Here is a 26,241-nt window from a genome sequence, read left to right as displayed (position 1 = left end):
AATAACAAATTCATTAATCTGCATTATGAATTCGTTAAGATGTTTCATTGGAATTACGAAATTCATAAGGCATGATTATGGCCTCTAAACACTACTTTTGCAATTCATAAGGTATGGATATGAATTGATTAATGTCTAGCGTACAGCGTTCATTATACTTCATTGGGATTTCATAAAGGTGCCTTAAGAAAATATTATGTTTTGTATTAGCCATAAAAATCTTATTCATAAGGAGTTCTTTTGAATTTCAAGTTCAAAACTTGTGGCAAATTTCCAAAAGGCTGTATTATGATATTCGATAGTCAATTTGCCTGAGTGTAGACTAACGCAAAATGAACTCCGTCAATAAATTATGACGATTGAGCGGGTCGCATAATGAACGCAAAATGAACTTTTGTTGGAGTGGACGGTCACTCACATGTTAAAATCCATCGGGTGAGTGAATTTGATGAACTCCTGCATTCAGGCGTGTTCATCCAAATGTAAACAGTGCATCTGAATTTATGATTACAGTAACGGTAAAAAATGACGACCCTTCTACAAATTTTTAAGTTATGGTCATTTTTTGTCATTTCATTTTCTTCCTAAACTCTAAAATTGTTTGAAAATTCCAATTGAGGCCTGCAACCATTTCATGTAGAATAGATATTTCCCGCAAAACGTATATAATTCTTTATTGCTAAAACTAATCGATGTTCAACTCACACGAAATGAACCAACCTCGTAATCCTTTTCATCGAGTAATTTGGCGTCACTCGTTATTATATCTTGCCCCTGCGGAAAGTTAAATACATCGGATTGCAATTTATCTCACTAATACTATCAAATTCTTGTGTACACGGCTCTCTTATCAAATGAACTTGCCAGCTGATTCGTTCATTTCACTACTACATCATCAAAATGTACTAAAATTATCCTCCCACCGTCGGTAAACATATTTTCGTTTATCATCTCAGCTGCGTATTATTCAATTCACTATCTTCAGTATCATTTTTGCTTCGTGAAGAACTGGTTGTGCTGCTACCAGCTTCCAATTTCACACAAAAATATGAGATTACTCAATCGACTGCTCCTGCTCGTCCCGGTAGCCATCACCACGCTGCTCCTTGCCGCAGATTGTGATGGCTGTGCTGCTGCCCCCTCTTCCGCCGCATCCAACAAGGCTCGCTATGACTTCTTCCGCACCGGGTGCTGCTGGAAACCGAGGAGCAAACCGAAAACTGAATGCAACCGCTGGAGAACCGCAGCGATAGTTACACCTTCATGGCCCACGCACGGCACACCAACCAGAATCTGACCATTATGGTCACTCCGCAGAAGCTCGCTGAGCGGTTCGGTTCTGGTAAGCAGATTCTATTGTAAATAGATAAGATTTCATTGAAGTGTGCAGTATATCCCAATCATCGAATGAACGCTGCCATCAGAGGAAAAGTAGAACCACAAAAATCCAACACGGCAAAGTATGACCAATGGAATTTAAAATGATTTTAAAATTTACAAACTGGTTGTTCGATCAAGAACTGCGCTCATCGTCGTAGCTGCTGTTAAAGCCAGTGCAGCGTGTGTGCGTCTTTTATATTGTGTCACTTTTGTTTCTGTTCTCGCGCCAACTGCTAGCATTATATGCGTAGCAGTTGGCGCGCTGTAAGTCCAATTAGATTTTAAATTTGAATGTTTGTGCACACGTCCCTAGTAATTCGCCAATTCTTACGTATATAACGCGTCAGAGCTGTTGGCGCGAGGAGGGAATAAAAGGAGCACACAATTGAACAGCAACTGCACGCACGCTTCTCTCCTTGGCTGAACCACGCTACGATGATGCGATCGAACACTGGTTTTCCATAGTTTATTACACGGGATTAGAAATTCAATGATCAACAAAGGTAATACCTTCACCAGCATTTCAAGAAAAACTTTCTTCTCTTTAACAATCAAATAAATATATGCATGCACCTATAATACATATAATCAAAAGTCAATAGTTTCGTGCTTCAAATCATTTATTAAAAAGTTTCAATTTAAAATTTTTGGGGTCGCATACCATATCTTCATAAAGATTTTTATTCATTATTCTACTTTTTCTTTTGATAACAGCAATCATTATTCAATCAATCCTGGATCGCTCACGCATTCTTGCTCTTGTTGTGACCTAAAGCGACTTTTTTATGAAGGTGTTTTTTTTTTTATAACGGTGCGAGTCCCAGAAGGTTAAGTGTTACTTCTGTACTTCCACATTTAAGATATTTTCAATGATCCCTTTAAGCTCTTGAGCATTATATGTGATAACAATTGGCTTTTCTTGTCATAAGACGAGTTTGTACAATTCCATTTAATTCTACCACTTGATTTTAGCAGATACGTATTTCGACCTCAACAGTAAGGCCGTCTTCAGTGTCTCGTACTTGACTCGACTAGTAAAGACATTCCACTAAAAGCTCAAAATAATAACCGGGAATCGAACCCAGCCACCCTCAGCATGGTCTTGCTTTATAGCTGCGCATCTTACCGCTAAGTGTAGGGATTGAGACGGGTATTGATAATATAAATATAAACAGAATAAGAGGGCATATACATTGGACACGAGTGCCAGATGTGTGAGTGACAGATGAGCGGAGTCAGCTTCAGTTTTGTGATGTATTTCGCGGGAAGAAGTAATGCTTCCGAGCTGCTGCGGATCGAGCAGCAGCTGGAGACGGCTGATTCGGGTGAGGCCGTCTCCTCCGAACACGACATTGGCCTCAAGCCTCAAGGGCCTCAAGGAGGGCTGTCCGTTGATGTCTAAGTAAGCCCCTTTTGGTTTGTCAGTACCCAAAATATCAAAAAAGTACGCAAAATGAATAGGTAAAATTTATTTAATCAAAACTGCTATAAAACCGACGCCAAAATGTGTCCGTACACTAAAGGCTTTTTAGAAAATTTGTCTGGTAAACAATGAAAATTGTCAGTTTATCCAATTTATCAAGCACATGCAGAGTTTTGTAGGGAAGCTCTATCTAGTGATCACAAATACTATAAAGTGATTAATAAAACTTTTTACCAAGTTTGAATAATTTTTAGCATTATGTTCCTCTGTAGGAAAATTGCGGTTGTAACACGAAAATCCATGAAGCATGGTGACAAAAGCTTGTCCGAAATAGCCGGTATGCGTAATCTGTCGTGATCGTCGGTTCAGTATGTGAAATCCTGTGGAACGTTTATTCCAAATATTATGGAGGTTTTGTTCCAGATATTGTGAAGGATTAGTTCCAAATATTATGGAGGTTTTGTTCTAGTTCCTGTGAAAGGTTTGCTCCAAATTCTGTAAATTAGATTTATCAACTCCTGTGAAGGATTTGTATAAAACCCTGTGGAAAATTAGATCCAAAATTTCTTTGAGTTTGATCCAAATTCTGCAAAATATTTGTTGCAAATCCTGTGAAAAATTTGTTCTAAACCCTGTGAAGGATTTGTTCCGAATCCAGTCGCGGCGAGATAGATCATTTTCAGCCAGCGGCGTCACGCCGTTGCTGATTGGCGGCGGCGTGGGATAATTTTCTGCATCAACCATTCTCCGGATTTCTCCTCCAGGAATTCCTACGGAAGTTCCTCCAGGAATTCCTACGGAAGTTCCTCCAGGAATTCTTCCGGAAGTTCCTCCGGAAGTTCCTCCGGAAGTTCCTCCAGGAATTCCTCCCGAAGTTCCTCCAGGAATTCCTCCCGAAGTTCCTCCAGGAATTCCTCCCGAAGTTCCTCCAGGAATTCCTCCCGAAGTTCCTCCAGGAATTCCTCCCGAAGTTCCTCCAGGAATTCCTCCCGAAGTTCCTCCAGGAATTCCTCCCGAAGTTCCTCCAGGAATTCCTCCGGAAGTTCCTTCAGGAATTCCTCCGGAAGTTCCTTCAGGAATTCCTCCGGAAGTTCCTTCAGGAATTCCTCCGGAAGTTCCTCCAGGAATTCCTCCGGAAGTTCCTCCAGGAATTCCTCCGGAAGTTCCTCCAGGAATTCCTCCGAAAGTTCCTCCAGGAATTCCTCCGGAAGTTCCTCCAGGAATTCCTCCGGAAGTTCCTCCAGGAATTCCTCCGGAAGTTCCTCCAGGAATTCCTCCGGAAGTTCCTCCAGGAATTCCTCCGGAAGTTCCTCCAGGAATTCCTCCGGAAGTTCCTCCAGGAATTCCTCCGGAAGTTCCTCCAGGAATTCCTCCGGAAGTTCCTCCAGGAATTCCTCCGGAAGTTCCTCCAGGAATTCCTCCGGAAGTTCCTCCAGGAATTCCTCCGGAAGTTCCTCCAGGAATTCCTCCGGAAGTTCCTCCAGGAATTCCTCCGGAAGTTCCTCCAGGAATTCCTCCGGAAGTTCCTCCAGGAATTCCTCCGGAAGTTCCTCCAGGAATTCCTCCGGAAGTTCCTCCTGGAATTCCTCCGGAAGTTCCTCCGGGAATTCCTCCGGAAGTTCCTCCGGGAATTCCTGCGGAAGTTCCTCCAGAATTCCTCCGAAGTTACTCCAGGAATTCCTCCGGAAGTTCCTCCGGGAATTCCTCCGGAAGTTCCTCCAGGAATTCCTCCGGAAGTTCCTCCAGGAATTCCTCCGGAAGTTCCTCCGAATTCCTCCGGAAGTTCCTCCAGGAATTCCTCCGGAAGTTCCTCCGAAGTTCCTCCGGAATTCCTCCGGAAGTTCCTCCGGGAATTCCTCCGGAAGTTCCTCCGAATTCCTCCGGAAGTTCCTCCGGGAATTCCTCCGGAAGTTCCTCAGGAATTCCTCCGGAAGTTCCTCCGGGAATTCCTCCGGAAGTTCCTCCGGGAATTCCTCCGGAAGTTCCTCCGAATTCCTCCGGAAGTTCCTCCGAATTCCTCCGGAAGTTCCTCCGGGAATTCCTCCGGAAGTTCCTCCGGGAATTCCTCCGAAGTTCCTCCGGAATTCCTCCGGAAGTTCCTCCGAATTCCTCCGGAAGTTCCTCCGGGAATTCCTCCGGAAGTTCCTCCGAATTCCTCCGGAAGTTCCTCCGAATTCCTCCGGAAGTTCCTCCGGGAATTCCTCCGGAAGTTCCTCCGAAATTCCTCCGGAAGTTCCTCCGGGAATTCCTCCGGAAGTTCCTCCGGGAATTCCTCCGGAAGTTCCTCCGGGAATTCCTCCGAAGTTCCTCCGAATTCCTCCGGAAGTTCCTCCGAATTCCTCCGAAGTTCCTCCGAATTCCTCCGGAAGTTCCTCCGGGAATTCCTCCGAAGTTCCTCCGAATTCCTCCGGAAGTTCCTCCGGGAATTCCTCCGGAAGTTCCTCGGGAATTCCTCCGGAAGTTCCTCCGAATTCCTCCGAAGTTCCTCCGGGAATTCCTCCGGAAGTTCCTCCGGGAATTCCTCCGGAAGTTCCTCCGAATTCCTCCGAAGTTCCTCCGGGAATTCCTCCGGAAGTTCCTCCGGAATTCCTCCGAAGTTCCTCCGAATTCCTCCGAAGTTCCTCCGAATTCCTCCGAAGTTCCTCCGGGAATTCCTCCGGAAGTTCCTCCGAATTCCTCCGGAAGTTCCTCCGGGAATTCCTCCGAAGTTCCTCCGAATTCCTCCGGAAGTTCCTCCAATTCCTCCGGAAGTTCCTCCGGGAATTCCTCCGGAAGTTCCTCCGAATTCCTCCGGAAGTTCCTCCGGGAATTCCTCCGGAAGTTCCTCCGGGAATTCCTCCGGAAGTTCCTCCGAATTCCTCCGGAAGTTCCTCCGAATTCCTCCGGAAGTTCCTCCGGGAATTCCTCCGGAAGTTCCTCCGAATTCCTCCGGAAGTTCCTCCGAATTCCTCCGGAAGTTCCTCCGAAATTCCTCCGGAAGTTCCTCCGGGAATTCCTCCGGAAGTTCCTCCGGGAATTCCTCCGGAAGTTCCTCCGAATTCCTCCGGAAGTTCCTCCGGAATTCCTCCGGAAGTTCCTCCGAATTCCTCCGGAAGTTCCTCCGGGAATTCCTCCGGAAGTTCCTCCGAATTCCTCCGAAGTTCCTCCGAATTCCTCCGGAAGTTCCTCCGGGAATTCCTCCGGAAGTTCCTCCGAATTCCTCCGGAAGTTCCTCCGAAATTCCTCCGGAAGTTCCTCCGGGAATTCCTCCGGAAGTTCCTCCGGGAATTCCTCCGGAAGTTCCTCAGGAATTCCTCCGGAAGTTCCTCCGGGAATTCCTCCGGAAGTTCCTCCGGGAATTCCTCCGGAAGTTCCTCCGGAATTCCTCCGGAAGTTCCTCCGGGAATTCCTCCGGAAGTTCCTCCGGAATTCCTCCGGAAGTTCCTCCGGGAATTCCTCCGGAAGTTCCTCCGGAATTCCTCCGGAAGTTCCTCCGAATTCCTCCGGAAGTTCCTCCGGGAATTCCTCCGGAAGTTCCTCCAATTCCTCCGGAAGTTCCTCCGGGAATTCCTCCGGAAGTTCCTCCGGGAATTCCTCCGAAGTTCCTCCGGGAATTCCTCCGGAAGTTCCTCCGAATTCCTCCGAAGTTCCTCCGGGAATTCCTCCGGAAGTTCCTCCGGGAATTCCTCCGGAAGTTCCTCCGGGAATTCCTCCGGAAGTTCCTCCGGGAATTCCTCCGGAAGTTCCTCCAGGAATTCCTCCGGAAATTCCTCCAGGAATTCCTCCGGAAGTTCCTCCGAATTCCTCCGAAGTTCCTCCGGGAATTCCTCCGGAAGTTCCTCCGAATTCCTCCGGAAGTTCCTCCGGGAATTCCTCCGGAAGTTCCTCAGGAATTCCTCCGAAGTTCCTCCGAATTCCTCCGGAAGTTCCTCCGGGAATTCCTCCGGAAGTTCCTCCGGGAATTCCTCCGGAAGTTCCTCCGGGAATTCCTCCGGAAGTTCCTCCGAAATTCCTCCGGAAGTTCCTCCAAATTCCTCCGAAGTTCCTCCGAATTCCTCCGGAAGTTCCTCCAGGAATTCCTCCGGAAGTTCCTCCGGGAATTCCTCCGAAGTTCCTCCAGGAATTCCTCCGGAAGTTCCTCCAGGAATTCCTCCGGAAGTTCCTCCGGAATTCCTCCGGAAGTTCCTCCAGGAATTCCTCCGAAGTTCCTCCAGAATTCCTCCGGAAGTTCCTCCAGGAATTCCTCCGAAGTTCCTCCAGAATTCCTCCGGAAGTTCCTCCAGGAATTCCTCCGGAAGTTCCTCCAGGAATTCCTCCGGAAGTTCCTCCAGGAATTCCTCCGAAGTTCCTCCAGGAATTCCTCCGGAAGTTCCTCCAGGAATTCCTCCGGAAGTTCCTCCAGGAATTCCTCCGGAAGTTCCTCCAGGAATTCCTCCGGAAGTTCCTCCAGAATTCCTCCGGAAGTTCCTCCAGGAATTCCTCCGGAAGTTCCTCCAGGAATTCCTCCGGAAGTTCCTCCAGGAATTCCTCCGGAAGTTCCTCCAGGAATTCCTCCGGAAGTTCCTCCAGGAATTCCTCCGGAAGTTCCTCCAGGAATTCCTCCGGAAGTTCCTCCAGGAATTCCTCCGGAAGTTCCTCCAGGAATTCCTCCGGAAGTTCCTCCAGGAATTCCTCCGGAAGTTCCTCCAGGAATTCCTCCGGAAGTTCCTCCAGGAATTCCTCCGGAAGTTCCTCCAGGAATTCCTCCGGAAGTTCCTCCAGGAATTCCTCCGGAAGTTCCTCCAGGAATTCCTCCGGAAGTTCCTCCAGGAATTCCTCCGGAAGTTCCTCCAGGAATTCCTCCGGAAGTTCCTCCAGAATTCCTCCGGAAGTTCCTCCAGGAATTCCTCCGGAAGTTCCTCCAGGAATTCCTCCGGAAGTTCCTCCAGGAATTCCTCCGGAAGTTCCTCCAGGAATTCCTCCGGAAGTTCCTCCAGGAATTCCTCCGGAAGTTCCTCCAGGAATTCCTCCGGAAGTTCCTCCAGGAATTCCTCCGGAAGTTCCTCCAGGAATTCCTCCGGAAGTTCCTCCAGGAATTCCTCCGGAAGTTCCTCCAGGAATTCCTCCGGAAGTTCCTCCAGGAATTCCTCCGGAAGTTCCTCCAGGAATTCCTCCGGAAGTTCCTCCAGGAATTCCTCCGAAGTTCCTCCAGGAATTCCTCCGGAAGTTCCTCCAGGAATTCCTCCGGAAGTTCCTCCAGGAATTCCTCCGGAAGTTCCTCCAGGAATTCCTCCGGAAGTTCCTCCAGGAATTCCTCCGGAAGTTCCTCCAGGAATTCCTCCGAAGTTCCTCCAGGAATTCCTCCGGAAGTTCCTCCAGGAATTCCTCCGGAAGTTCCTCCAGGAATTCCTCCGGAAGTTCCTCCAGGAATTCCTCCGGAAGTTCCTCCAGGAATTCCTCCGGAAGTTCCTCCAGGAATTCCTCCGGAAGTTCCTCCAGGAATTCCTCCGGAAGTTCCTCCAGAAATTCCTCCGGAAGTTCCTCCAGGAATTCCTCCGGAAGTTCCTCCAGGAATTCCTCCGGAAGTTCCTCCATGAATTCCTCCGGAAGTTCCTCCATGAATTCCTCCGGAAGTTCCTCCAGGAATTCCTCCAGGAATTCCTCCTGAAGTTCCTCCAGGAATTCCTCCGGAAGTTCCTCCAGGAATTCCTCCGGAAGTTCCTCCAGGAATTCCTCCGGAAGTTCCTCCAGGAATTCCTCCGGAAGTTCCTCCAGGAATTCCTCCGGAAGTTCTATCAGGAATTCCTCCGGAAGTTCCTCCAGGAATTCCTCCGGAAGTTCCTTCAGGAATTCCTCCGGAAGTTCCTCCAGGAATTCCTCCGGAAGTTCCTCCAGGAATTCCTCCGGAAGTTCCTCCAGGAATTCCTCCAGAAGTTCCTCCAGGAATTCCTCCGGAAGTTCCTCCAGGAATTCCTCCGGAAGTTCCTCCAGGAATTCTTCCGGAAGTACCTCCAGGAATTCCTCCGGAAGTTCCTCCAGGAATTCCTCCGGAAGTTCCTCCAGGAATTCCTCCGGAAGTTCCTCCAGGAATTCCTCCGGAAGTTCCTCCAGGAATTCCTCCGGAAGTTCCTCCAGGAATTCCTCCGGAAGTTCCTCCAGGAATTCCTCCGGAAGTTCCTCCAGGAATTCCTCCGGAAGTTCCTCCAGGAATCCCTCCGGAAGTTCCTCCAGGAATTCCTCCGAAGTTCCTCCAGGAATTCCTCCGGAAGTTCCTCCAGGAATTCCTCCGGAAGTTCCTCCAGGAATTCCTCCGGAAGTTCCTCCAGGAATTCCTCCGGAAGTTCCTCCAGGAATTCCTCCGGAAGTTCCTCCAGGAATTCCTCCGGAAGTTCCTCCAGGAATTTCTCCGGAAGTTCCTTCAGGAAGTTCCTCCAGGACTTCCTTCGGAAGTTCCTCCGGAAGTTCCTCCAGGAATTTATTTATTTGGAAGCTTCTCCAGGAAATCATCCGGAAGATCCTTCAGAAATTCCTCCAAGAATTCCTCTGGAAGGAATACCCGGAGAAACTTTCGGTGGAACTCATGGAGGAACTTCCGAAGGAATTCGTGCAGAAACCTCCACAGGAATTAATGGAGGAACCTCCGCAGGAAATTCTAGAGGAACCGTACAAGAAGTTTGCTCAGACATTTCTCCGAAGGTTTATCCAGAATCTGCTCCGATAAGATATCTATCCTCTGGGATATCTTCAAGAATTTTCTCCAAAAATTCTACTTGGAGCTATTCCAGATATGAATAGATGGATACAAGAACTTTATAAACCACTTCAAAAACTTTTCTCAAGTTACTTTTGATTTTTTTTTCGAGATTCAAATGGAATTCTTCTAAACGCACCTCTCATCCATCTCCTTAGAATTCTACCGCAAAATTCCTTCCTGGAGTTCTGCCAGATATTTCTTCAAAAATTACTTCGGAGTTTGCTTCAAATTATTTCCTCAAAAATTGCTCCAAGAATTCTATTCGAAAATTGTTTGAGTAATTATTAGAATTTGTTCGTGCTAATCACCGCGAATTTATCAATCAATTAATCCGTTGGATTGACTTTTCTCGGTGATATCCTTCAGAATTTTCTCCAGGATTTCTTTTAGACATTTCTGGAAGAGTTCCTTCGGTCTCTTGTAGCAATGAGTGTCGAACTAATGTTCCTCCCCTTATCTTAAGCCGGCATCGTTATTGGTCTTGAATTAAAGAAACTTTGCAGCATGTACAGCGAGAATAGCTTTCTAGTCCCGAGAAAACTATTCAATTGGTGAGCTGTGCATTATTTGTTGTTTCTCGGTCAATCACGACTAGCAACTACGATCCCAAGCAGCAAAATTTGTTTCACTACTGAACATTTCACTGTGTTGCAACTATTCGGAAAGAAACAATCTTCGCGTATGTGCCATCAAATATAACTCTCTTGCAATCTAAAAAGCGCAAGAGGTGGAGCCTACGAAAACATCCTTCGATTGCAGTAAAATTGCAATAATGTTGCAAAATACTACAGCGGAAAAAAATATATAAAACTGGATTCGATTTATGGATCTTGTGATTAATAGTTCTTCACTCTACCACAGCACCATTCAACACTTCGAAGGGACTACATGTTGACTCACAAAAAAAACCATACGATTATGAAGTTTTGTACTCTGGTTTCCTGTTACTTGATTGCACCATCACAGGAAAAAAATGTGAGTTGTCAAAACGTTGAACGATGCTAAATTAAACATGAAGACATATTCAACTTATCTGCAACTTAATTTAAACAAACAATTAAATTTTGAAGACGCATTGAAGTAACATGGTAAAAAATATCCAACTTAATGATTTTGTTTCGTGTTTGCAACATGGAGTGCAGTATTCTTTGTTCGTTTGTTTCCAAATGTCAAACGTGTACTGCATTGCAATTTTAATGAAACATTGATCACAATTCGAACGTTTTTGACATCTTGATGCAACTTTTTCGTGCTTTGATGTTTTCCAATGCCTTTAATGAAACTGAATAGAAACAAGGTGCTTTTAGGAAGATGTTGCGTGTGCTACTTGGGATGGGTACAGTCAATCAAGCTAAGCTGAGCTGAGCTAAGAAATTAAAAAGATTTAGTTACACCCTACCATTATAATCACCTTGATCTCTTTATTAATTACCTCTAGCATGAGCCTTGGCGTTCCGCCACCAAGCTTTGCGATAGACCCCTTTGATCGGCGGAAAGACTGGAAAATGCGTTCACTATTTAAGCAGTCGTCGACGTCCGGAGAGTTACGACATCATTTGTGACAAAATCGCACCGGAACTTCCCCGTGCGAAAACATATCAACAGATTGTTGATACCCTGGAAATGTTTTTCAATCCCCGTCCACTGGAAATAAGTGAAAATTTTCGGTTTAAGTGTCGTCGCAAGGCGACAAAGATGCAGCATCACTTCGGCGGATTGCAATTACTTGCAACTTCGGTCAGTACTTGGACACTGCACTCCGTAACCAACTGATGTTCGGAACGACATCAAGAGCATCAAGGCTTCAAGAGGAACGACATCCGTAACCGGCTGCTGGAAAAAAGGCAGGACGCTCGTGATATCGCTGTGAGTATGGAGTCCAAAAAGGGTGGAGCTGAAATCGAAGGCAGTCAAGGAAAGCAGGAGGTAAACAAACTGCAGCATCAACCAGGTAAGCGGAACCATTCGAAGATTCAAATAAACGAAGGGGTAAAGCGTTTCACTTCACTTTCATTAGTTGCTACCGTTGTGGTGAGAAGTCTCACCTTGCAAATTCTTGTAAGCACAAGCAAACGGAATGCCGGTTCTGCGGGATGAAAGGGTACGTGGAAAGAGTGTCCATGAAAAAATCCGGCTCAAAACCAAGTGGTGCGCGATCGGGCGGCAAGCAAGACAAGGTGTAAACAAATTTCGTAAACAATTCCGATAATAACGATAGTGCTTACTACGGCTTTCGGACAATGACAAGTTTTGGATGAAAGTGCGGGTGAATGGAGTGGAGCTCCGGTTCGAAATAGATACGGGATCACCGGTAACTATCATGAGTGCGAACTGCTGGAAGAAACTTCTGCCGGCCGCGATACGAATCTCGTGAGCTATTGCAACACAAACATTGAAGTGCTCGGGATAACTGACACCTGTGTCGAATACGATGGACAAAACACTCGTTTACCGTTTTACGTCGTGAAATCGGGAAAGCATCCAATAATCGGGCGCGAGTGGTTTAATCGTATGTCGGTCGATTGGAATGCGCTGCTGCGGAACAGAAGTGCGGTCAATGTAATACAAAACGGTATTTCGCGATCGGATCGAGCTTGTATGAACGATACGGGTACTTCTGCTGCGGTGAAGGAATTGCTGCAAATGTTTCCGAAGGTTTTCGATGAATCTATTCGAAAAATCTCGCTGGTACAAGCTCACCTGCCATTGAAGGGCGGTGCTCGTCCTGTTTTCCTGAAGGCACACAAAATCCCGTTCAATATGCAGAGTGTGGTCGAACCAGAGCTTGACAAACTCGAGGCGGAAGGAGTTTTGACAAAGGTCAATCATAGTGATTGGGCGACACCGATAGTGCCTGTTAAGAAGTCCCACAATTGTGTGCGTATCTGCGGGAATTACAAGCAAACTGTCAACCCGAATCTCGTCGAAGATAAGCGTCCGCTTCCAACGGTGGATGAGTTAGGCCCGATGTCCACGTATCGTCTTTTCAACGCTGCGTGCACACGGCGTTAAAAGGACGCCGATGTGCATCGGGAAAAAGCGGTAGAGCAGCGTCACCGCACCGATGCACACCTGAGTTTTTTCAACGCCACGTGCACGCAGCGTTTAAGAAACGCTACGTGGGCATCGGCCCTTATTCGCCTCTCTCGCTGGTGGGAAGAAGTTTAGTAAAATTGACCTGGCACAGGCGTACTTGCAAATGGAGGTCGCTCCGGAAGACCTCGAAGTTCTCACCCTGAGCACGCATCGAGGTCTGTATCGTCCGAATCGTCTTATGTACGGGATAGCATCTGCACCGGCTATCTGGCAACGTCAAATGGAGGCGGTGCTCCAAGGCATCGAGGGTGTCAGTGTGTTTTTGGACGACATCAAAGTTACAGGACCCGACGATGAGACTTATTTACGCCGATTGGACGAAGTGTTGCGTCGTCTGGAAGAGCACAATATACGAGTCAACAAAAGCAAGTGCGAATTTTTCGTCGACGAGATAGACTACTGCGGCTATCAAATTGATAGCGAAGGGATCCATAAAATCCAAGATAAGGTGGAAGCCATCCAAGAAATGCGGAGACCAGCCAACAAAGATGAGGTGCGTTCCTTTGTGGGGCTGATACACTACTATGGTAGATTTTTTTTCGAGATCTAAGCACGGTACTGTATCCTCTAATCAATGTTTTGAAGAACGATGTGCCGGTCAAGTGGAGCGAACAATGCGAGAAGTCATTTCGGGCGGTGAAGGAGCAGATGCAAGCGGAGACCTGGTCCATTATTCACCGGAGCTGTCTCTTTTGTTGGCTACCGATGCTTCACCATATGGAGTTGGTGCTGTGCTGAGCCACATTTTTCCTGACGGATCGGAGCGACCTATTCAGTTTTTCTCGCAAACGTTATATCTCTCACAATTGATGCAGAAAATGTGATCGATGAGTCAGACTTAGTGGAAGTGCACCGAATCGAAACACTCCCGCTCACAGTTACTGGCACAAGCAACCGCTGAGGATATTACCGTGAAGAATCTGATCCAAGGTGTTAAATACGGCGTCCAGGTCGAAGGAAAAGATCGTTTTGGAATTGACCAGAGTGAATTTGCAATGCAAAAAGGGTGTCTGCTGCGAGGAACACGAGTGTTTCTACCACCCTCCCTACGGCAGCGGTTTATGGCGGAGCTGCATTCTACGCACTTCGGCACAACAAGGACTCACTGGCAAGAAGATACTGCTGGTGGAACAGTTTGGACAGAGCCATAGAGGAGATGATCGCGAAATGTTTGGATTGCCAGTCGGTGAGACCAGAGCCGGCCAAGATGTCACTACATTGCTGGGAGACCCCTACTGCATAGTTTCAAAGGGTCCATGTGGATTTTGCGGGACCTTTCATGGATAGATATTTCTTTTTTTTGGTCGATGCGTATACAAAATGGATGGATGTACAAGTGTGTAGTTCTATCACTGAAGACAGTACAATTCGGATGTGTCGTGAGATTTTTAGTACATTTGGGAGGAGTACTTTTTTAGGTCTTCTAAATCGTAGTTTTATAAAAACACATGAATATTAGTGCTTGGTACTTTTCCTTCTAAGTTCCAAGAACTTTGAAACCAAATCTCCAACCAACAGTAAAGGTTAGATCACAATAGCGCGTTGCGCCTCGCGTCGTGCTGGGCGTTGCAGTCAGCGTTTTGTACTGGATGGATTAAAAAATCCATGATTTATTGCTTATCAGATATTTTTAAATAAAGTGAGAAAATTATTAACAAACTTAGCATTCAGAAAGAATATAAAATCGGCTATAACAATTATTATAAAAATCCTGCATTCTTCCATTAATTTTAGAAAACTGGAAGCATACATCTGAATTTCTAAACAAATCCTCTCTCAATTAATATTTATTATTATAAAATAGGCAGAAAGGGGGGGGGGCGTAGCGTAGTTGGCTACACGTTCGCCTTACAAGCGAATGGTCATGGGTTCGATTCCCAGCCCCTCCACCAAACCCTCGTCAGTCGCCAGATCCGCAGCCCATACGGTGGCGTTTGGGGTACGCGTCTACCGTCACGGCTGACTGATGACGACTGACAACTTGATCTTCTCGGAGGCATTCCTCCAACGTTACCAGGATTAATGGCAACCGAACATTGCAACGATCATTGAATACACGACATGGACAAACGGACACAATGGACTCACGATGAGATGGACTGGCAACGACAACAATAATGGTAATGAAAATCAGAAAATAGATTCTGTGTGGATTCTGTAGAGCAGAATACCACAGTAGATCTCGGCACAGTAGCGGTTAAGTAACACAGAGCACCTAACAAATAAATAAAGGAAAAAAAAATAGGCGGAAAATACAATATGCAAGCTTTCTTCAGGAATTCCTTCGACAATTACTTCAGGCATTCTAGCAAGAATTCTATCAGGGATTCTTTAGGAATGCCGCCAGCAACTTCTTCAGCAATGTCTTCAGGCATTCCAACCTCAAATTCGCCGAGAATTGATCCGAAAATTCCACCAGTTATGCGGGGAATTCTTCAGATAATTCTTTCGTGCTGTTTCTCATAAAAATTTATGAAAAACTCCACCGTGGAATTCATAAAAATATTCCGAGGAAATTCCGCAGAATTGCCGGTAAACATTCCTGAGAATTTCGCAAAAAATCTTCGAATTTCTTGTGTAAATTCCATAAAATTTTCCGTGAAAGTTTCGAATAATTTCTTGTAAATATTTCAAAGAATTTCTCCAGGAATTCCACTGAAAATTTATACAGAAATTATACCGAAAATAAAATCAACAATGGAGCTTTCAGAGGAATTCCTAGACTATTTCCCACAGAAATCCTGAAAGAAATCCGGTGGAAACTTCAAGATTTCCACTGGGAGATCCTCCAGCAGTTTCTCCGAAAATTCATTCGGGAGTTCCTCCGGGAATTCTTCCAGGAGTTCCACCGGCGGTTCCTCCGAGAACTGCTCAGAGAATCATTCCGGTAGTTCTATCGGCAGTTCCTACGGGGGTTCCTTTAAAAATTCTTCCGGGAATTCATTCAGGATTCCTTACTGGAATTCATTTAGGCTTCTTCAGGAATTTATATAGAAATTAATCCAGAAGCTCCTGCGAGAAGTCCTCTGGGAGCTCCTCAGGGAATTCTCTGGGAGGTCCTCTGATGATGATGATGGTCTAGCTACATACCCCTACAAAGGTTTCAGCTAGACGAGATTTGTCTATAAGATGAATTCTCCAAGATTTTTTCCGAGAATTCTTCTGGTAATTACACTCTGGGGGTTCCTTTAAAAAAATCCCCCGGGAGTTTCTTCAGAAATTCCTTCGGAAGTTCCTTCGAGAATTCCCCCGAGAGTTTCTCCGGGAATTCCACCGGCAATTTATCCGGGAGTTTCTCCGGGAATTCCTCCGGGAGTAGCTCTTCAAGAACATCATTCAAGATTTTTTCAGTAAATCATTTGGGCTTTCTTCAGAAATTTAGCTGGAAATTCCTCCCGAAGTTCTTCCGACAGTTTCTCTGGGAGTTCCTCCTGGAGGTCCTGCGGGAGTTCTTACGGAAACTCCTCCGGCAGTTACTTCGAGAATTACTCCGGGAGTTTCACCGGTAGTTCCTCCCAGAGTAATTGTTGGAGGAACTTTCGGAGGAATTTCTGGAGGAATTCTCGGAGAGATTATCAAAGGAATTCTCGGAGGAACTGCCGGTGGAACTTTTGGAGCAATTTCTTGAAAAACTACAGGGAAAATTTCCGGAGGAAATCCTGGAGGAACTCTAGTAAGAACTCCTGGATGAATTCCCCAATGAACTTCCGTAAGAATTCCAAGAATTATTGAAGGCCCCGTGGAGGAATTCCCGGAGGAGCTCCCTGAGAAATTCTCCGAGGAACTTCTGGAGGATTTTTTTAGATAAATTCCTGAAGAAAGCCTTAATGAGTTTCTGAGAGAAAGCCTGAATGAATTCCCGGAGGAACTACTGGTGAAACTTTTGGAGGAACTTTCAGAGGAACAGCCGGTGGAATACCCGGAGTTGAATTTCTAGAGGAACTTCTGAAATCCCATTTCCCGTGAAATTTCTGTTAAAAATTCTCTAGGAATTCTGTGTTCTGTGTTCCTGAAGTCCCTGAAGGGACTCCCGGAGGAACTCTTGGAAAGGTTCCTGGAGGAGCTCCCGGAGGAACTCTCACAAGCAGTACTTTCGGAAGAATTCCCACAAGGAAGTCCTGAAATAACTCTTGGAGAAGTTCCTGAAGGAATTTCTGGAGAAATATCTGTGTGTGTGTGTGTGTGCGTCATCCTCTACCCCTCACCCAGCTGGGGGTGTTTGTCAAGTAGTACTACGAATAATTTGATCATATCTCATGCTCCGTAATGGTGCCCTTTTTGTTACGAAGACTAGTACTACAAAAAGGATTCACTTCTGAAGTAAGAAAGATTTCTTCAAGAAGTGTAGGGAACGGGATGTACTAGTTGTCCATAACAGGTACAGCAAAACTTCACAGGGACGCCCTCATTCGTACTAACTACTCAGGGAATAGAAGGTCAAGAAGAGCCACCGTTGCTAACTAAAGCGTGAACCGGATACCTGGGACTCCCACAATATCCGCGGCAATAGCAGCAAACGATGCCCTGTACGTATTTAGTGTTCAATATCATTTTTTTTAATTTGTAAAGCAATGAGAGAATGAAAAGAAAGAATTGGAACGTGCTCACCAGTTGAATTCATCCGCTTTCAAAATAGCTTCAGTTTTGGGCGTACAGATATCCAAGTCATTCCTAATTGTGACTGATTTGGCGGCTGTGATGATTTTTGAGGCTGCTGTTATCACTACCACAGCTGGTTCATCTTAGCAATTATTCTAGTGTATTCATCTTGAGTTCAGCATTGAAATCTTTGGTGAAATTTCATCAAACAGAACAACGGTCTCTATAAGTACAAGTGAATAAAAATATATCAGTAATTTTAAGATACATACGAATCAGTAATCAAATTTTCCATTTCGTGAACTAACATTGAACGTTCTATTGTAGTATTCAATTGCAGTAAATAAGTGAGAAATCCAATTTTCCTTTGTGAAATCTTAAATAACTAAAAAATTTACATTCACTACCAGTTTTCGCCAAAAACAAGAAAGGCAAAAAATGTTAGAATAAGTTTTCGCCAGTTTGTTGCAATAAAAATCCAAAATTCAACCCCGGATGAATTCTTAAATAGAGATGTAGGGACAAAAAAACACATATATGGTCATTGCAAATCAAAGCATTAGAATCCACAATTAGGCGAATAGAGCTACAAGAATTTTGAAGCGCAACTTGGTTTTCCAATTTAATCTTACTGAAAATATCTGCATATCAGGTTAAAGAAATTAGTATTGGCACGCTCTACTATTGGATCTCGTAATCATCAAAATGTGTCCTTATTCATAGCAATCGGGTCAATATTGTAGTCTATGACGAAAGGATAAGGCGGGTAAGCGATCACCAAACAAGATTACTATCCATTACTAAAAATAATTTAAGTAAAAAAGTGAAGGTTATACTCACCTGTATTTCCTAGCCTCAATACATCGTTCTACCTAGCTTCCTCGTTCAAACTCACCTCATTTTTTTGCATGCGTACCCTCATAAATCACAAATGATGTTCAGTCAATTGGGAGTCTTATCGAAAAACACCCCTATTTTGGAAGTTCGATATCCTGTCCACTATCGCCACTATCCAGATACTTCTTCTTGGCTTTTTGGGTAATTTACTCATATAAGTTTCTGCATCGTTTCCCAGCGTTATCATCGGCCGAAATGGGAACTTTGTACCTGATCTCTTTACCTGTAGGCTTGTAGTTAAAAAGATTCACATTTTGATGAACCTTTCCTTTCTTACTTCAATTCTTCAAATTGATGAATTAAACTGCATCAACTTTTTTTTCGATTTAGTTTCAAATGGCTGGTGCAAAAATTTGACGCACGAGAAAACACCAATTTCTGGAGAAATATCTGAAGGAATTCTCGGAAAACACCAGGAGGAGTGAATGCAGAAATTCCCAGATGAAATCCTGCAAATATTCCCAGATGAATTGCTGAAGAAATTACAGGTTGAATTCCTAGGGGTTTGTTCTGAAGAAATTTCTGGAAGAACTCGTGGAAGATATCCTGGAGGAGCTCCGGAAAGAATTCTAGGACAATTCCGCGGAAAAAATTCCGGAGCAATTCCTGAATGAATTCCTGGAAAAATACCTGGAAGAATATTCGGGGAAATGCTTGGATGAATTCCTGGAGAAATTCTTGAACAATATTCAGAAGTAATTGCGGAAGGAATTCCAGAATGAAATCCTAGAGGATTTCGCTGTAAAGTTTATGGAGACGTTCCCGGAAAAAATCCTGGTAGTTATCCCGGAGGAATTAAAGGAAGAGTTCCTGGAGGAATACCCGGAGAAGTTCATAGAAGAATTTCCGAATTATGGAGCGACATCGGAGGATTTCTGTCATAAATTTTTTGAAAAAACTTCTGGTGGAATTTTGGAATGAAATTTCGTATGTATTCTTGAAAGAAAATCTCGAATGCATTCCTGAAGGTAATGTCGTAGATTTTTTTTGGAAGAATAGCCGAAGAAATGTCTTCAAGTAAAACGTGGAGAGAAGAAAAGAAGTCTTCAAGGAATTTCCTCATGAATTTCCTAAAAAAAAATAGTAATAGGTTTCTAGATAAGGAGGTATTACAATTACATGAGAAGGATTTTCGAACCATTTTATGAGGAATTTGTGGATAACGTTCTGGAGAATTTTAGAAGTTCCCAGGGGAGCTTCTAGAAGGATTTCAAGGAGAATTCTTTAGCCCGAAATGTTTCGAGTTGTTTTGAACTTTTATATATTATGGATCCTGGATACCCTAATAAGTTTTTGGGAATCTTCAACCACCTATTTCTGAATATGATTGGATCGTAAAGATGATGATGATGATGGTCCCGCCACATACCAGTGCATATGTTTAAGGGAATTCATTTCAGTACCCGTTCAATCTATCCATCATTTAGGGGCGGGCGACGGCCCCAACTCCCTCCCTGGCCCCTTTTGGCTACGCCATTGACATCGGGAGTGGTGACTCCGGTACTTGCTCGGTAGTTCCGAGTAGTTCGTACTCCAAGTTGAAAGCTTCAAACTTTTTTTAGGTTCTTTATTTTTTCTGTGTAGAATGAGTCTTTTATATTCTCCGTGTAAAAACGTCAGAAAGTAAAAAACCCGTTACCAACGAACGTAAGAAACAACATGTATATTTAGTGAATAAAGATAATTTTTTAGTTAGCTGTTGTATGTTAATTTCTCTCGGCCATCACAACAGATTTCTTTGTGTATATTGTAAGACGGGTTAGTAGTATCCCATTTAATTTGAAACTGACTTCAACAGGGCTGTCTTCAGTGTCTCATACTTGATTAGACGTATTCAAATTATGCGGATTGTTTCCATCTACTTTTTTTCATATAAGAAGATATGTGCATTTCTCTTACGAAAACTATTTCTTCTTTTGCAGTTATACGATATCCAGGAACTGATCGACAAGGAGACTTCACCATCAAACCGACAGGAACTGACCCGAAACAGTTCGACTGGCAACACTATTTCCATCTGGAAACAAACCATAAATGGCTCGATTTGCAAGTATCCAACTTTCCAACCATCCTCCAATCGGTTACGCTTCAGGCAAGCTACGAGCGCAACCTGATCAAGGGAATGAAATCATCCAAAAAAATCCGGCAACACTGCCGTTGTCGTGGAGTGCGGAATTCACGCCCGAAAATGGATCTGCTCCGCCCTGTGCACCTACATTCTAAATCAACTGCTCACGTCCACCGTGCGCAAAACTATGACAATCTACAGATGATCGGTAAACGTGGCTCGGATGCGATTTGTCGCACACACGGGAAAGAGTACGTGTCGGGGGTGATGATCGAGACCATCTATCCATCGTCCGGGGACTCGGTGGATTGGACCTTCAGCGAGTGGCATTTACGTTCGAGTTGAGAGGGCCTCCGGATACTATAAATATGTTTATTCTGCCGGCGGAGGAGATCCTATAAATTGGAGAGGAAACGTTGGCCGCTTATGTGGCTATGCTTAAGACCACCCGCGAATTGCGGTACTATGGAGCTGCAGAAGGGCAGAAAGGTGAATTGCGAATGGAAATCGATTAGCCATTATTAGTAGATTTTGTCATCAAGTTCCTTAGAAATGAACTGCTAGTTATATTGTTTGAAGCATAAATAAATTACCATCAAGTGCAAGTGATTTGGATATCATTGCTTAGGGTTAACATTTGATCCAAGCAGACCTAATCAATAAAATGCAGTTTTACCTTAGATTTAGATTATTTAAGCAGTAAATAGATCCGCTTTTGACCTCGTTCATATTTTCTATACCAGTATACACTTTCCAATTGGGGAAATCTGAAATCGCTACGAAAATATTTCCCAGCCTTCCATAGTAACATTTTGGTTTTGTGCTGGTTTTATAACACTCTTGTAAAGTAAATTATGGTCTACGTGAAAAAGCAAACTGCTTCAGGTTCTACTCTCTGTTAATCGATGAAACCACCGATTTGAAAAACACGGGTAAGCCAGCTGTCTTTATAGGGGAATTGATGATCCCCCTTAAATCTCAGGAATTATCAGCTTTGATTCCAAAGAAAAAACAAGCACCTGTAAAGACCTGATGGAAGCTGCCATGATCTGTATGAAGGAGCTTAAACTTTCCTTTAACTATTCAAGCGGCCTCCCAACTGATGGAGCACCAGCAAAAATGGAAAAGAACACTGACGCTGTGACACTTCTAAGAAAGGAAATGCAAAGGTATGACGATATTATCCTTCCACATTGCATTATTTACCAAGAAAATCTGTGTGCGAGAACGATCAATAATTTTAAAATAACAACGCTCTTCATCAAGACAATCAAGTTGATCAAGGTGGGGGGACTCAACCAACGCCAATTTCAAATGATGTCGACGGAAATGGAAGCAGAATACAGAAATTGGCTGTGTTATTGCGAAGTTTGTTGACTAAGTCGTGGTACCATGCTTGAGAGATTCTATTTTCTTTAAGAGGAGTTGGCGCTATTTCTACGAGATAAAGGAAACCAATGCCCGTGCTGAATGTTTCTGAATGGGTGTGTGATTCAGCTTTTCTACTGGATATAACAATACCATCCACTGGATATATCCAAACATATTAATATATAGTTGCTTATGGGTGTGGCTTTCTCAGTCTGAGGATAATCAAAACGGCTAGATTTTGAAATTACTTGAAATTACTTAATTTCAAAATCTAGCCGTTTTGATTATCCTCAGACTGAGAAACCCACATCCATAAGCAACTTTGATTCCAGTCGATAATTAACAATTAATATATAGTTTGTTTTCCAATATTAACGTTTTTGGAGAAAAAAAAACCTAACATTTTGGCACAGTCCAATTGTTGCGGCAAAGTTGGGATATTTTTCTCGTCTTGCTGAAAACAGTTCATTCAAATCTGGTGGTACGAAGTACAATTAATTGATTTTGGAGAACGCAGTATTGAAACAAATTTGCATTTTTTCAACACCGTTCGCTCTTCGTGTGAATAGTGTACCTGGAATGTTTCAGATGGAAATTATTGACCTCCGATTCAACGACTAGCTCAAGGAGGAAAAATCATTCATAAATTTCTATAGCGACTATGTGAATGAAGAAAGTTTCCCTGCTCCTCGCCAGCATGCTATGAAAATGCTTTCTCTTCGGAAGCAAATAGGTATCTGTGTGAAGAGCTCTTTTCAAGAATGAAAGCAATAAAAAGTGATAATCGTTTCTCAATCTGACGAAACCATGGAATTTTTCCTGCGAACTGCGGTTGAAAACAATATATCTCGGGTATTGAGATTGCCAATAATTACAGGTTTGCCAAAAAAAATCAACTTGTTTTGTATAAAGGAAATGAAAAAGAACATTTAGCCCCATGTTAATTCACCGAGTATAGAAGCGGTTACCCCGGAAATCACGATTTTGACGTAGGGATTACGTCTCTCTTTACTATTTATACTGGGTGAAAAAAATAAATAAATCGACCACGTTACACTGTGTTGAAAGAATTTAACCGTTATTGGCATTCATCTCCTCCTGGGCGGAAGAGCCGTTTTGCCGAATGCCATTTGGCCGAATAGGTCATTTGGGCGAATGCGTCATTTGACGTATCACATCTCACTTCTCACTGTGAAAAGTGGAAATAAGAAGTTAGAAGCGATGAGTGAGAAATATGGTCTCCATTCTCACTTTGCTCTTCTCACTTTAGGCAGTGAGAAGTGAAAAATTAGGGGTGAGAAGTTAGAAATGAGGCTGTGAGAAGCGAAACGTCCCACTTATCACTCATTTCTTACATTCTTCGCAATTTGCCCATATGGCTGAAAAAGCCATTTGGTTGAAAAGGTCATTTGGCCGAATAGTTATGTTACTACTAGAATAGTCAAGTTGAAGGTATAGCAATATACCATAGAAATGGGAACGGTATGGAAGTCCATTTCCAGTTCTAGCGATTGGTAGAACATGAGAAATATAGAGAAAGATAAAAAGTAGAAGAATGGAACATACTTGGAATTGAACCCACGACCTCCTGCGTATAAGGTAGAAGCAGTAGCCATATGACTACCAACCCGAGCAAAGTCTGAAAACATATTGAGAGCAGATAGAAAACATATTTTGATATTGATATCAAATTGAAATCATAATTTGTTTTCAAATATGAACCATCATGACTGATTACATACTTTGATCTCATTTTGCTGTTGATTTCTAAATTGTATGATCTGACATCAAACTGTGTACTTATTTTGTTATCGGAACCAATATCAAAATTAGTTCTCGATTTGCTCTCATCGATAGCAGGAATAGTTTTCGATTTGATGTCACAGTAAGATTTTTCTGCTATTCTTTCTGTTGTTATAACCGTTAAAATTCATATTCGGCGATTTCACAACATTTCCGTCCATCGTCGTAGGGGCTAAAATCCACGAAACCAATTTTACAAATATTGCATTACAATTTAATAATTGTTGATTTTTAAATATAAAAATGCACTGTTTGAATTTTCTGAACCGTGGAAATAAAAATTGAGGGTGTATTACGGTGATATAAATCAGAAGGGTTGTGCATAAGACACGACAGCAAGGTAGACGTTGGACAACGTAAGGATATTATTGTAACACATTACGCATTGTAGTTTATTATGGTTTTGATTTTAGTGTTAAAAACTCAAAGGTGCAGCCCAATCGGGTTGTACGCAAAGGTGACGTAGGACTACGTAGCTATTCGAAATTGATAGTATTTGCCATAATAATTTGTGTTGTTTTATTAACATTGAGCAAACTGCTCGGAGGCCAACTGAATCAAGAAGTCGAATAGTTGTTCCCAGTTGGATGGACTTTGAGTCTCTAAGCGTGGAATTAACATGACTCATTGGCCACTGTAGCCACTCGACTGGCTTTCAGTCGGAGAGATCACAATCCTTACTATGCCACGAACGCTCACATCGCGGGCGAATACCAAACGTTGCATATAAATATATTTTTGTGTTTGGTTTCACGCCACTTCTGATTCTGCTTATTTCTCCTTTATTTCGGCCATTTTTGAGGATGGTGTCCTCCTAATAGAAAAGAAGGTTGATCCGACAATCCGATATGAACTTTCTTTAAAGTGCAAAACTCAATCGTAACTAGCAAATTTGATAGCGCGGCGGAGGGAGATGATGCAATTAATTTGAACGGGTGGAATCACTAACAGCAACCAAGCTACCACGCTAAACCCGATGCCGCCGAAACAGTCCGTTTTCGCAATTAACTCTTTCTTTCATAAAATGCTGGTCCTGAGAAGAACCAATTTTCTGTTCCCAATGCGTCTTTCCAATAACTAACTGCATCCAAACGCTTGACAGCACCTTGCGTTGAAATTGTCCGACCGCCGACCGCCTTCGTGCTGTTGTGTCCGCTCCGCTGCATCGAATGTCGAACCGCTCTTTGTGGAATCCCGATCAAATTGGTTCGCGCGCGCCGAATAGCAGCTTTCTTGTATTAAATAAATTAAGCCCGATAGCCCCGTCCCTTTAATAGTAGTAAAATTCTTCTTTATTTAAAACATTTTTTGTTCTACACTTAATTTTTAAAATGTACAGTGATCAGCCGGCTTGGCCCTCCAACTTCAATTTCAATTATTGTTATTATAATTATTATGTTTTTACTTAATTTTTAAAATATAATGTATCATGACGGCCTTCAGGAGGCGCTAGTGTGTTTTTTAAAATTTGATAACCTAACTACTATGTACACTAATATTTACAATAAAATTGATAATCTAGATTGGAACTAGCGCCCTAAGCGCTTCTTGGTCCGAGTGCAAGCAACGGACCTAAACTTTTCTTTACACTCACCAAAGCGTTCATGTAAGGTTTTTATTCCGGCCAGGCGGTGGACCTCGGATGTTCTTGTCCTGGGAGGGGTGTTGAGGATCATCCTCAGGAATTTGTATAGGACCCGTTGAAATTTGATGTGGTGGGTTTTAGCGTAGCTCTCCCAGACCGGCATGCCGTATTTGATCACAGGGAGGATGATTTGCTTGTAGACAGCAAGCTTATTTTTCGGGGACAATGACGACCGGCGGTTGATCAAAGGGTACAGTAGTTTCAACAAGACGTTACACTTTGTCACCGTTTTGTCAACCTGTTGCCTGAAAATAAGCTTGCTGTCGAGGGTCAAGCCAAGGTAGTCGGCCTCATTGGCCCATTCCGCAGTCGTGCCATTGAGGATGATTTTACAGTCCTCAGGCGGAACATGTTTAGGGGATTTAGAGTGGGGGAAAATGATGACCTGGCCGCGTTGATACAGATCTTCCAGCTGGTGAGGTACTCTGTCAGGGCATCCAGGCCTCGTTGGAGTTTTGCCACTAGCGCTCTGATCACTCTACCGTTGTAGACGATGGATGTGTCATATGCGAACACAGGTCGGAGGTGAACAGATTGAAAAGCAAGGGCCCGAGGATACTGCCCTGGGGGACGCCTGCGACGATGTTGATTGTTGACTGAGACCCGGAATGTCCTTGCCGACAGGTAATTGTTGATGATTTTCACCAGGGAAGATTGTAGTTTGTTGTAGCGTTGTAGTTTGTACAGCAGGCCATCATGCCATACATTGTCAAATGCCTTCTCGACATCGAGTAAGGCCATGGCGGATGTTTTCGAGACAAACTTGTTCCGTCTGAGGACGTTGGTAACTCGAGTCAGTTGGTGTTCAGTTGACCGACCGCGTCGGAAACCAAACTGTTCCTCGAGCAAGATGTTGAGATTTTCGGCAGACTCAAGTAACCGATGATGAATAGCTTTTTCGAATAGCTTGGATAACCCTGAGAAAAGGCGTATGGGTCGATAACTTTTGGGGGAGGAAGGATCCTTCCCAGGCTTCCGGATGGGGATGACTTTCGCTGACTTCCAGGACGATGGGAAGTAGCTGAGCCGGAGACACTGATTAAAGATCAGCGAGAGGTGCTCAAAGAACGGAGCACTCATGTGTTTGAGCTCGAGATTCAGGATGCTGTCGAAGCCTGGGGCCTTAATGTTCTTCGACGATTTGATATAGGCCGTCAATTCGTCAGCTGAGATCTCCAACTCCTCCGAGAAGTCGTTGGGAATCAAATGGATGTTGTTAGCATGCTCGTTGACGGCTGCTTCGTGTG

At 43.9% G+C, this 26,241-nt stretch overlaps 1 protein-coding gene and 1 pseudogene across 1 annotated transcript; both read left to right on the top strand.

The window, feature by feature from the left end:
• The window catches only part of LOC134207350 (zinc carboxypeptidase-like), a 28,738-nt pseudogene extending 7,857 nt beyond the window's left edge, over nucleotides 1–20,881 (top strand).
• On the top strand, nucleotides 1,008–20,593 carry LOC134214554 (uncharacterized). Its single transcript, XM_062693909.1, has 2 exons — nucleotides 1,008–1,342; nucleotides 20,030–20,593. Exons 1-2 carry the CDS (start codon nucleotides 1,225–1,227, stop codon nucleotides 20,518–20,520), a joined length of 609 nt encoding a protein of 202 aa, XP_062549893.1. The 5' UTR covers nucleotides 1,008–1,224; the 3' UTR covers nucleotides 20,521–20,593.
• Nucleotides 20,882–26,241: the final 5,360 nt, after the last annotated feature.

This window comes from Armigeres subalbatus, chromosome 1, assembly GCF_024139115.2.
Source record: "Armigeres subalbatus isolate Guangzhou_Male chromosome 1, GZ_Asu_2, whole genome shotgun sequence".
NCBI lineage: Eukaryota > Metazoa > Arthropoda > Insecta > Diptera > Culicidae > Armigeres > Armigeres subalbatus.
Note: the sequence above shows the minus strand (reverse complement) of the source record. Positions and strands in the feature narration are given on the sequence as shown.

Excerpts from the sequence above, each read along its gene's own strand:
- LOC134214554 (XM_062693909.1), top strand. The coding sequence starts at position 1,225 with ATGCAACCGCTGGAGAACCGCAGCGATAGTTACACCTTCATGGCCCAC. Across the intron at positions 1,343-20,029 it reads CGCTGAGCGGTTCGGTTCTG|TTATACGATATCCAGGAACT; the intron begins GTAAGCAGATTC and ends CTTCTTTTGCAG.